Source organism: Gorilla gorilla, chromosome 12 (assembly GCF_029281585.2).
Source record: "Gorilla gorilla gorilla isolate KB3781 chromosome 12, NHGRI_mGorGor1-v2.1_pri, whole genome shotgun sequence".
Taxonomy (NCBI): Eukaryota; Metazoa; Chordata; class Mammalia; order Primates; family Hominidae; genus Gorilla; species Gorilla gorilla.
Window position 1 is genome coordinate 114178708 of NC_073236.2, and position 12648 is coordinate 114191355.

The window sequence follows — 12648 nt, forward strand, 5'->3', positions numbered from 1 at the left end:
AATAGTGGCATTAGGAGGGAGTTGAGATAGGAAAAGAGGTGTGGGGATTTGGGGTGAGAGTGGAAGCAGTCGTCTTTGGCACCAATAGAAAAAGTGGATGTAAGGACCCTAGAGACAAACTAGTATTGCTGTCTCCAAGGTTTGACCTCTCGGCCATAGACCACCCATGTTTGTCACAGGTACTGTAGTGTTCATCTGTTTTTAAAATGTGAGGGCTAATGAAGTTTTGTTATTCTTACAAATGAAAACTAAGCTCTGTTGTTTTTTTCCCCTCTACTTCTTTCAGATCCCGGTCTCCAGAATCTCCCCCATGCCGTTTCATCCATCGCAGGTCTCTCCCAGGGCTCGTTTTCCAGTCTCCATCACTAGTCCTAACAGAACAGGAGCCAGAACTCTTGCAGACATCAAAGCAAAAGCCCAACTGGTCAAAGCACAGAGGGCAGCAGCTGCCGCTGCCGCCGCAGCTGCTGCAGCCGCCTCAGTTGGAGGGACCATTCCAGGACCTGGCCCAGGGGGTGGACAAGGTCCAGGAGAGGGTGGTGAAGGGCAGACTGCTAGAGGAGGCAGTCCAGGCTCAGACAGAGTCAGTGAAACTGGAAAGGGCCCCACACTGGAACTGGCAGGAACTGGAAGCAGGGGAGGTACGAGAGAGCTTTTACCCTGTGGTCCAGAGACTCAGCCCCAGTCTGAGACCAAGACCACCCCAGGCCAGGCACAGCCTCATAGTGTCTCTGGAGCACAACTACAGCAAACCCCCCCAGTGCCTCCAACACCTGCCGTCAGTGGAGCATGCACAAGTGTCCCATCACCAGCCCACATAGAGAAATTGGATAATGAAAAACTGAACCCCACCAGAGCAACAGCCACAGTGGCCTCTGTCAGCCATCCACAAGGGCCCAGTAGTTGCAGACAGGAGAAAGCACCTTCTCCAACAGGTCCTGCTCTAATCTCAGGTGCCTCACCTGTTCATTGTGCAGCTGATGGCACAGTTGAGCTCAAAGCAGGTCCTGGTAAGAATATACCTAACCCTTCAGCCTCATCAAAGACAGATGCTAGTGTGCCAGTGGCTGTAACTCCCTCCCCTTTAACATCTTTATTGACCACAGCCACTTTAGAAAAGCTTCCTGTACCCCAGGTCAGTGCAACTACAGCACCTGCTGGATCAGCTCCACCCTCGAGCACTTTGCCAGCAGCTTCTAGCCTTAAAACCCCAGGAACTTCTTTAAACATGAATGGACCCACTTTAAGACCAACCTCTAGTATCCCTGCTAATAATCCTTTAGTGACTCAGCTGCTTCAAGGCAAAGATGTTCCCATGGAGCAAATTCTGCCTAAACCTCTCACCAAAGTTGAAATGAAAACGGTTCCACTGACTGCAAAGGAGGAAAGGGGGATGGGAGCGCTCATAGGTACCAACACAACAGAAAATAGCACCAGAGAGGAAGTTAATGGGAGACAGTCCCATCCAGCTACGCAGCAGCAGCTGGGCAAAACCTTGCAAAGTAAGCAGCTCCCCCAGGTTCCAAGGCCCCTTCAGCTCTTTTCAGCTAAGGAGCTGAGGGACTCCAGCGTTGACACACACCAATACCAAGAAGGACTAAGTAAAGCAACCCAAGATCAGATCCTTCAGACTCTCATTCAGAGGGTTCGGAGGCAGAATCTTCTCTCAGTTGTGCCACCCTCGCAGTTCAACTTCGCTCACTCAGGTTTCCAGCTGGAAGACATCTCCACAAGCCAGAGGTTCATGCTGGGTTTTGCTGGCAGAAGGACATCCAAACCTGCAATGGCAGGGCACTACTTACTGAATATTTCTACCTACGGCCGGGGCTCAGAGAGCTTTAGGAGGACCCATTCTGTAAACCCTGAAGACCGTTTTTGTCTAAGCAGCCCCACTGAAGCCTTGAAAATGGGATATACAGACTGTAAAAATGCAACAGGAGAGAGTAGCAGCAGCAAAGAAGATGACACTGATGAGGAAAGTACTGGTGATGAGCAGGAATCTGTCACGGTGAAAGAGGAGCCCCAGGTTTCCCAGAGTGCTGGCAAGGGTGACACAAGTTCAGGACCCCACAGCAGGGAAACTCTATCTACCAGTGATTGCTTAGCTAGCAAGAATGTGAAGGCTGAGATACCATTGAATGAGCAAACCACTTTAAGTAAGGAGAATTACCTGTTCACTAGAGGCCAAACATTTGATGAAAAGACCCTAGCCAGAGATTTAATTCAGGCAGCACAGAAGCAGATGGCTCATGCAGTGAGAGGTAAGGCAATCCGTAGCAGCCCCGAGCTTTTCAATTCTACTGTTCTTCCTCTGCCTGCAGACAGCCCCACCCACCAGCCCCTACTCCTTCCACCCCTGCAAACCCCGAAGTTGTATGGAAGCCCCACCCAGATAGGGCCAAGCTATAGAGGCATGATCAATGTCTCCACCTCATCTGACATGGACCATAACTCTGCTGTACCAGGTAGCCAGGTATCTAGCAATGTAGGTGATGTCATGTCATTTTCAGTGACTGTCACTACCATCCCTGCTAGCCAAGCTATGAATCCCAGCAGCCATGGCCAGACCATTCCTGTTCAGGCGTTCCCCGAAGAGAACAGCATAGAGGGCACACCTTCGAAATGTTACTGCCGCTTGAAAGCCATGATCATGTGCAAAGGCTGTGGTGCTTTCTGCCATGATGATTGCATCGGCCCCTCCAAACTGTGCGTCTCCTGCCTTGTCGTTCGGTAATGAGACTAGAAAGAGATACACTGTAAAGGAGGGGGAAGGGAAGGGTTGACCAGTTGGGTTTTTTGCGTCCTTTTGGAATCACAGAAATAAACAAGTAGGTTTCAGTTGTCTTCAGAGACAAATGTTACTTAATCAGGAATACAAAGTACAGATTTTTTACATTTTAGAGGAAGAGCACCTTGTATAGTAAGTCTAAGTCAAGCAAGACTTTGTGAATTTGTGACAAGTTTGCACTTACAAAATCATGTAAATATGTCACATTTTGTTTAACATTATTTTTCCAAGTGTTTAGATAATAATGTATTACTTTGAATTCAGATTAATGTTCTACTACTTGTGACTGAGAAAAGTTTAATGCCGGCATGGTAAAAGGAAGCTGTCTCCCTTCTGACATTTCCTAGGAAGCTAGGAAAAGGAAAGTGAAGGAATGGTCTAAAGAAATGACCATTCACACTGATTTTGTCTGGACAGTCTGGCCGCAGGTTATTCATAGATTATTCAGCCTTTGCAGGACTTGGATTCAGGGTTTTACTCAGTCCCTTTACCTTAGGTGGAATCTTCTTAAATTGAAATTTTTGGTAAGGAATTCATTTCACAGGTGGTGTTTCAGACTCTGAAAGCCCTGACTTGGTTCTTGGCTTCTACTGTACTAGTTACTAGTTACTGGTACTGTTGCCAAGCAATCTGCTTGGAATTTGTGGATCCCTGCTGTTCCCTAATCCCACCCCCTGCCCTGAGACAGTGAATGTAGTCCGTGAAGGGAGTGCCTCTCTGGGACCCCCTGTGTTGTTACAGGCTGTGCAGTGCAACAATTCCAGCAACAATACCCTATCCCCGCACTTAGTCATTCGTGGTAACTAACAATTTTGAAATACTCATATAAAATGAACAGGAAAGTGTTAGTGATTGGGTGATTTGAGCTACATCTTGTTGAGCAAGGGGAGTGAAACCACAGAAACTGTTAAATTGAACGTAAAGAACTTTGGAAAACAGTTTTGACACTAGAACAAGGTCGCTACTCTTTTCCTCTTCTCTCCCAACCTGTTAACCTAGTGCTAGATAGTCAGCTGCTGTTGCAGGTAGAAAAGCTCACCAATGCCACATTTGTTCATTCTGTTCAACCTGTTTTGACCTCCCAGGCATCTGAACAGGATGACATCATCTTATTATATCTTACTTTACACATACATGTATGTACACACACATACACAATACAAGACACTTTTCCTGTTTTAGAAAATATAGCTCTTGTTTGGATTACTGCTGTCCAAGCACTAGAAATTTCTAATGGAAAGGGGCCTCTGAATGGCTAAGGGAACATCTGGAAAGGAAGGAAAATGAGCCCTAAAGGTTTTTTGGTTGCTTGTTTTTGTTTCTTTTTTCTTTCTTGTTTCCTTTTTTGTTTTTAAATCCTTCTCTAGTGACTGAAGAAATTGTGAGTACATAATATTTAGGTCATGGTTAAGGAACATTAAAATAAACCTGCAGTTTAACAGAATTTTGTATTAAATGGGGGAGTGTCAATTTGCATCATTTGCATATTGATTTCAAGTCTCCTAATTTGGAATGGGTAAAGTACAAATGTTAATGGAGCATAGTACAGTTGTATTTGTCCTTCATATTCAGGATGTGATATTTACAAAATGCAGAACAGTTTAAACTTGTTAAGTCACATTCCAGATTAGGAGAAAATGGGCAATAACAATCTCTGTTTTGCTCCCATTCTACTACCCACCACTGCCCACCCCACCCCCACATCACACACTCTTCGATGCTTTCCCACAGCGCCTGCTCCGCTCCTCTCCGTAAGAAACTCACTTCACTGTTTTTCACTTTTCACTTCTGGCTTTTTTGTGGCCCAAGGCCAATATAGGATTAATATCTGTGTTCCAGCTTCAGCCAGAACGATATGTCTGTCCATCTTTCTCCTTTCTTCCAGCACACACAGCTAAGAGATAAGAAGGCTGCAAGGATTGGGGATAAGGAGTATATTTTCAAGCCAAGAACCAGTAGAAAACAGAAATAATGGTGCTCCCAAATATTCAGTACCTTGGGCAATCCAAGAAGGGTTTAAAGAGACCTGTTGCTGCATAGAACTCTCCCTGCCCTACCCCTTCACTCCACCTTAGTGCCAGGGCCGAGGGCTGGTCTGCATGCTGGAAGAGGTTGAGAGTTTTGGAACTGACTCCATGCTAAATGTCAGTTACCAGTTTGGATTGATGAAAGTGATTTTTCTGCTTTACCTTTTTCCTGTCAGAAAGATTTTCCTCTGTGCTACCCTTAACTTAAGGATGAACAGACTGTAACTAGGAAAGGAGGAAAGGTATCAGGGATTTTTAAGTCCGTTTAGAGAGCAAACCATATTGTGCCTCTTCATCTTGACCCAGGCTCTTATAGATAGGTCCTAAACATTGCTGTTCACTAGATTATCTTAACAAATAATACTCAGCTAAATATTTGCATTTAGGAATACTCCTAAAACAGATATTGCCAACTAGATACACTGCCTCAATCTTGACCAGACAAGAGAACAGTTAAGTTCTCTCAGTTGGGTAGTAACTTGAATACCAGTCTATTTATCAGTTGGTTTCAACACAGAGGTTTCAAGTGGAAAGCCATTGATCTTAAAAGCTGAACAGAAAAATTAAAAAAAAAAACACACACATTACAATCTGGCCTTTTAGAAAATGAAGCAGTAGAAACAAAACCTTTATTAGTATGGTACTCCAGCAGCACCTTTAAAGCAACCTTTACCTTAGTTTTTTGAGTTGTTTTACCTTTCATCCCAATCTGAAAAGTTTTAAATGCTGAGCTTATTCTTAGGGTATGACCTGGCATTATTTCCAGTGACTAGTCAGGCATTATGCCTGATGCATACGCCTCCCTTGCACCCCTATCTAGCCTTCAGATGTCCTCCACTGCAGGTCACCCCAGGAGATAGCATCAATAATATAGCCTCAGTCTTGTTTATAAAGATTCTAAGTTGTCTAGTAAAGAAGTCTCCCTGAATCTTAAATAATTTTGGAGAATTAGAATTCTCCATCCTATTAAACAGAAAGTAAAGCCAAATAGCCTGGAGTTGTTTGTCCTACTTGTTCCATAACCCCTATGCTCAAGATACTGAAGCTATCTGTGGTATTTCATGTAACATTTCTAAGAATAAGAGCTGGCAAATGGGAAACTTGGGGTGGAGAGAGCATACTTATTGAGCTGTGAAGGCATACAGATGTACATGTTTTAGAGCTTATCTCAGATTTAAATAGCCAAAGGAAGACCTCATTGCCTTCCAGGTGAAGGTGCAAAGTCATACATATTAATGACCTGACAGTTAACATTCTGTTGCTTATTATTGCCTTTCTCCACCTTAGAGAGCCATAAATAACTCTCTGGTGAAGTGATTTGCTATAATGGGGGTGAGGAGTGGGGAGACTTCTCTGGTCATTACACTGCTATTTATTTCTAGAACTCACTATCAGTGAGCAGTGCCAGAGTGTTTTCTCTTTGACCTAGAGGTTTCACATCATAGCAAGGAGGGAAAAGTCTCCCCATCTCCTTACAACAGTGTGCTAAGTAAGTAACTTGGCCAAGGGTAGTTTTCAGCTCAATTTATAGAATAGTCCAAAGAGACTTTGAGAAACATGGTGATAGGCAGGGGCCTTTCCTACCATGTTTCAATACCTACAAACCTATTGAAAGAGAACAGTAGGTAAAACATTTCCTAAAGTTGAAGCAATAGCTTCGTAGATTCTTGGTTACTTTATTTTTTTTAATGCTTTACATTTGATACAACTATTGAAGATCAATTTTAAAAATAGCTTTCCAGTAATATATTTTAAGTAATATATATTTTAATATCTGTAAAAAGTGACAGTGGAAGACTTTGAATTTCTCATATATGGTATGTTTGATGTAGGACCTCACTGTTAAGGCACAAATTATTTCAAAGGAAGTTACTCTAAAGACACTCAGATTATTTCAGAAAAATGCAATAAGGGGAATAGTTTTGGGGTTTATTTTTTATTTTAAAAGAAAATTGACTTATTTGCCACAAGCTATTTTTTTCCCTTCTGGCTGTAAGGTTTGTACAGACTGGTTTGGTAAATGCTAAACTTTTGTGTCTTTTGCCTTTTTAAAGGAATTGTTAACATTGGAATTGAGGGTATGTACAGAGAAGTTGGTGTCAACACCATTTAAAAAGTCATATTTTTTCACAAATATAGAAAATCATTTTACATAAGAATTTTAAGTATTTGCAATAAATATATGTATATAGATTGTATGTATTCCTATATTCTTATTTTTCATTTTATTATTAAGTAAAAGATCATTAAAAGTGAAAATAAAAACCTTGGAGTTTTTTGGTGAATCTTGAGGTTTGACATATATCTGAGAGTGGCGTGGGTAAGAGTCCTCAGTTACTGCCTTATACTCCTATGGGATGGTTCCACAGATTGTATGGAAGAGAGTAAAATGAGGAACTTGGTGATAAATCAGGGTAGTGTATTTCTTTTGGAATTTAAGTAAAACTGATTAAATTTTCCTTATCTGTCTGTCTCCATGTTTTCTCCCTTAATCTGTTTTGTCTCCTAACCCCCTAACATTACTGGAAAAGTGAAGAAATGCGGTGCAGCCTCTTTATTAATGTGCCCATTGTTTGCTCCTAAATCAAAGAATGGTAAGGAAATATCTCGGGGGAAAAAATAGGTTTTCCTTTCTCCACAGTGGTTGACATTTACTGCCACCACTTTCCAGGCCTTAGGGGAGTGTGAAGAAATAGTTTCTTGAAGATGATAGAAAATTTTTTTTTTTCCGTTTCCCAGTTCTCTCAGAAGTGAGTTTCATAGCCAGTCATGTCCTTCCTGCCCGTCTAATCTGGAGAAGTCAAAGAGCAAGGAAAATAATGTGAAGAGAAACACCTGTGCCTTGATTAGGTTCTATTTCAGCATTTGACACTTGAATTTTGAACTCCTCTGGGTCAGGAAGGGTAGCTATGGAAATGAGGTCTGAGCCAGTTGGTAGGAGAGGTTGTCTATGTGCCTATACCAAGATTGCTGTCTAATCCACGAGAACTCATTTTGTGGCTGCAAAGTAAATACTTGATTTTAGGATATGATAGGACCAAAATGGTGCCTACATCGTCTTTATAAAGAAAAGTATATAGCCCATTTTTTAACAAATGAATAATATATCGAATCATTGATGACCTAAAAGAAAAATTGTTAAAGTCAGATTTTCGAGAGTGTATCTTGATGACCCATAAAACTGACTTTTTATTGTAGTTCACTAGTTCCCATAATTGCCCAGCTGTGGTTACTTTCACTGAAAAGAAAAAATATATTTTGGAAGTTAATGTAAGGATACATTGGCTTTTTTTTTTCTTTACATTGGCTTTTTAAAAGACAGTTTTTATTTTTCAAATACTGGAATGTCAAATATCTGGGTTGTCCCAAGACGTTGGAGATAATTCAGCCTTCCAAGAGAACAGCAGTCTAGATCTTAGCTGAAAATGTGCTGTTTCTAAAGGAAACTTCTTAAGTCTCAGGGGACATCAGCATCTTCATAATTTCCATATATAATAAGAATGAAGGTAAAATATTTAAATGTGTATAAACTAATCCATAATGACCATTTACAAAGATTGACTCCCCATTTCTGGTACATATTTATCATTATTTAGATGGATCTCCTATCTTGTGGGAAGATAAATTTATATTCAGGTGATGACATGGGTGCCTGCAAGTAGAGTTGGTCTGCAGCTGAGGGAGAAGGCAACATACCAGAAGACAAGGCAGCTTCAACCTGGATCCCCAGCTACCCTTTATTTACTTCACTGAGTCAGAAACCCGTGTTCATTGCTTCTGAGACTACTTGACCTCAGCTGGTCTTTAGAAGTCTGGTAACTTTTTATGTACAAATCATGTTATTTACTAATTCAAGTATTTATAGAGCACCTACTGTGCACTAAGCACTAAAGTGCTGGTTATGCAAAGGTAAGCAAAAATAGTCATGTAAGTTGCAGGAAGTTTTTCCTAAAGTAGTGACTATACAGCATGTTTTTAGTTCTAGGCTCAAGGAGTAATACTACCTTTTTCCCAAGATAGGTTGAAAATTTAAATGAGTTATGAAATGGAAGTGTTTGAGACACTGGACACAGTAGTGGCAAATACATGAAGAAAGAAGGTCCCTAGATGAAAAAAGGGTGGAAATGAGGAGCCATATTAATAAAATGCACATTTTTTGAGAACTATTGTTGGAATAGCTGAAGTTGTCTATAGAAATTTCAAGAAATCTCTTAACATCTAAATTAGAAGCAGGCCAACAGCAATCTCTGTCAGTAGTTAATTTAGGTCAATAAGTGTTTTGTTAAACTAACCCTTTCAAATACAGTTGGGTAAATAATGCAGCTTTCCTGTCACTGTTCAAACCTAAAAGAAGCTAAAGGGAATTTTTCTTAAAACATGTTTTTCATCTTATAGATGATAAGTAACTGTATCTCTTCATTTGGAATTGTTGCATCCCAGTTTTTCTCCATAATGGATAAAATCACTTTTGTGTCCTTTTCTATTCTAACGTAGAAGTGGCTTTTCCTTTTTTCTCTTAAGTCACAACTTGAATTAAAAAGAGCTTCAGCAGGACTCTAGCGCTTTTTAAAGAAGAATTTGGTGTATTCCACTATGTAACGTAGTCTCTGTCCAGGAACCAGGAGGATGAGTGTCCTCAGTTTTCCTAATACTTGGTAACATTTAATAATAGATGGGGTTGTTTTTGTTTTTGTTTTTCATAGAGACTGTGTAGACTCTGTACTTCCATGTAACTTTCTGCCTTAACCTAAAAAGGCATTCCCTGGAAGGAGATCTTGTAACAGGAAGGAAAAGTGAAACCAGGAAAAGAGCCAGAAAGGATCAAGTTGGAGATGGGCTGTGGCTAAATAGTGGGTTTTCCTGAAGAGTAACTTCAACCTCGCTTTTCGTGCTTCTTCAAACCCAAAAGAACCTAAAGGGAATTTTTAAAAATCCTGATTTTCTTCTTGATTGTAAAACCTAGAGGATGCCTTAGGGAGAAGAAAGATAACCTGGAATTTGGTTTTAAATGGATTTAAGTAAACTTTGAGTTAAGTAGCTTATTCCATTTTTGAGAGATTTCAAGATTTTAGATTCACTTAATATAATGTTGAATTGCCATGAGTGTAACCTGGAGTTTGATTTGAGACATTCTGTGGGATAAGGAATAGTTTTCTGTTGAACTGTGGTGGCTTTTGCCACTAATCAGGATTTACGGCTGTGCACCTCCATCTGTTAAGTGAAATGGAACTTGGCTTCCTAAACACTATATTAGACCAACTTGAGTCAATACTTTTATTAAGTTTAATCAGGGATTCTCAAAATATTTAAGATTCAAATTAGCCCAATTAGAAAGCAGTGCATTAAATGTTACCAAAATATCTGAAGATACTTTAGAACTATTTTACACAAAGCTTATGTCTTTCCTATGGAAAGTATCATACATAAAATTTTACATTCTTTTAAAAAACAGAATCTAATGTCTTCAGATACCTAGAGCTTGGAAATTATAATAGAGTTGGGCTTTGACCCTAAGTCAGCAGTTGTTTTCATTTTAGATTTTCAGGCAAGTTTCAGTAGTTTGGAGACTTCTTCAGTAGTGACCCCAGCTTAACCTACATATAATCACTTTGCACACATTTTAAGTTAATCAGATGCTTCCAGAGTCTTGGATTTGGCTACCCCTTTGTTAGATAAGGAGACAGATTCTAGGTTGGGACAAACATCTTAATTTATTCTCTAATAATAAAGTACTGATTAAAGAGCAAGTTCTCGGAGAATTCACAAAATTTCTAGAATCCATGAAAGATCTAGAGAACATAACAAATGAAACTCTAGAAATTTGAAAGAAAAAACACTTAGCTGTAAGTGCTTTGAGCTATTTTTTTTTTTAAACTGTCTTAATTCTGTGACTGCATTGCACCCTTCACCAGCACTAAGAGAAGTCGGAATGGAAGAAATTACCCTATGTAATTCTTATTCACTTAAAATCTTTGTGCGCATAGGCCTTAGCACTTTGACAAATAAACTCTGCCTTTTAGCTCCTCACTATCGTCTTCTTTCCTGTCACTTTTAGGCTGTTTCATTGGTCGTATAAAAACAACCTTCTTCAAAGTTGAATGTATGTTTCTGCACATAGACCAACCATATTTTACTGACTCATTCTATGTTGAATAAAGGCATACAGTTTTACTCTAGCGACTATGCCTTTTCTTTTCCAAAGAAAGCAGACACCATGTGGAATGGCTTACCTGCTTGGTGTCTAGTCCTCTGTGCACAGCTGTCCCTGGGTCCTAACTAAAGTTGGTATTACAGAGAGTGCTAATCTTGTCAGAAAACAAAGGGGGTTTAAGAATTCAACATGAGCCAGACAGTGTGTATCTTTCAGAAATGAAAAGGAAACCCATACTACAAAGCTGCAGTAATCACAAAGGTGTGGTCCTGGCATAAAGACAGACATATAAACCAATGGAATACAATAGCCCAGAAATAACTGCTCACATACATGGTCAAGTGATTTTCAACATGAGCGCCAAGCTCAGTCAATGGGGAAGGGGCAGTCTTCAACAAGTGCTGTTGGGAAAATGTGATATCCACATGCAAAAGAATGAAGTTGGACCCTTACACAATATACAAAAATTAACTCAGGGAAAATTATGAAAGTCTTAGAAGAAAACAGAGAGTTTCACAATTGGATTTGACAATGATTTGTTGAATGTTATGCCAAAAGCATGGACAGCAAAAGAAAAATAGATAAACGGTTTTTAAATTGTGCTTCAAAGGACATTTCACAGAATGGGAGGATATATATATTTGCAAGTCATTTATCTGATAATATTGAAAATACATAACTCAAAAAATGGGCAAAAGACAAATTGCACAAAGGGCCTTGTGCATTGCTGGTGAAAATGTTAAATACAGCCATTTTGGATAACAGTATGGTGGTTAAACCATACTCAAAAAATTAATTATGTGATCCAGCAATTCCATTTCTAGGTATACACCTCAAAGAAGTGGAAGCAGGGGCGTGAACACATTTGTATGTCAATGTTTTTAGCATTGTTCACAGTCATAAGGTAGAAGCAACTCAAATGTTCATTTGATAATGATAAACAATGGATAAACAAAATGTGTGTGTGTGTATACGCAATGGAATATTAGCCTTATAAAAAAGAAAATGCTGTCATGCTACAACATGGATAAGCCTTGAAGACATGCTAAGTGAAATAGACAAAAGGACAAACATTGTATGATTCCATTTATATCAGATATCTAGCCAAATTCTTGGAGACACTAGAATGCTGGTTATCCGGGGCTGGGGAGTCAGGAAGGATTGGGGAGTTAATGTTTAATGAGTACAGAATTTCCATTGGGAAAGATGAAGAAGTTCTGGAGACGGACAGTGGTGATGGATGCACAACATTGTGAATGTACTTAATGCCACAGACCTGTATGCTTTAAAAATTGTTAATAAGTTTAATGTATATTTTACCACTTTTTTTTTTTAAAGAAAACCAAGTGGATAGAGAAAACATTTTCTTCTCTGAACAAGCTGAAAAGGCTAAATTAAAAAGCAGTTTGTTTAAGGAAATAACCAGCAGTTAAGAAAAAGTCTAGAGAAACTAGTAGTGATGTAAAAACCAGCCATGTGTCTTCGAAGGAAGCAAGGCTCTTAGAGACCATTTTGCAGTGACTTGGAAAAGTGTCATTGGACCTAAGAAGCTGCAGCCGAAAATGGAACCAACTAGAACATCCAGTACAACCAGGAACCCACAATGTGGGATCTGACCCACAAGGTGGGATTGTGTGAGACCAGGAGTTCAAGACTAGCCTAGGGAACACAGACCCCATCTC

At 39.9% G+C, this 12648-nt stretch overlaps 1 protein-coding gene across 1 annotated transcript in view; it reads left to right on the forward strand.

The window, feature by feature from the left end:
• ASXL2 (ASXL transcriptional regulator 2) overlaps window positions 1–10991 on the forward strand; it is a 145650-nt gene extending 134659 nt beyond the window's left edge. Inside the window, exon 13 of the mRNA XM_063696014.1 lies at window positions 287–10991. Coding sequence (XP_063552084.1) covers window positions 287–2734 — 2448 coding nt within the window. The 3' untranslated portion in view covers window positions 2735–10991. The remainder of the gene's footprint in view (window positions 1–286) is intronic.
• Window positions 10992–12648: the final 1657 nt, after the last annotated feature.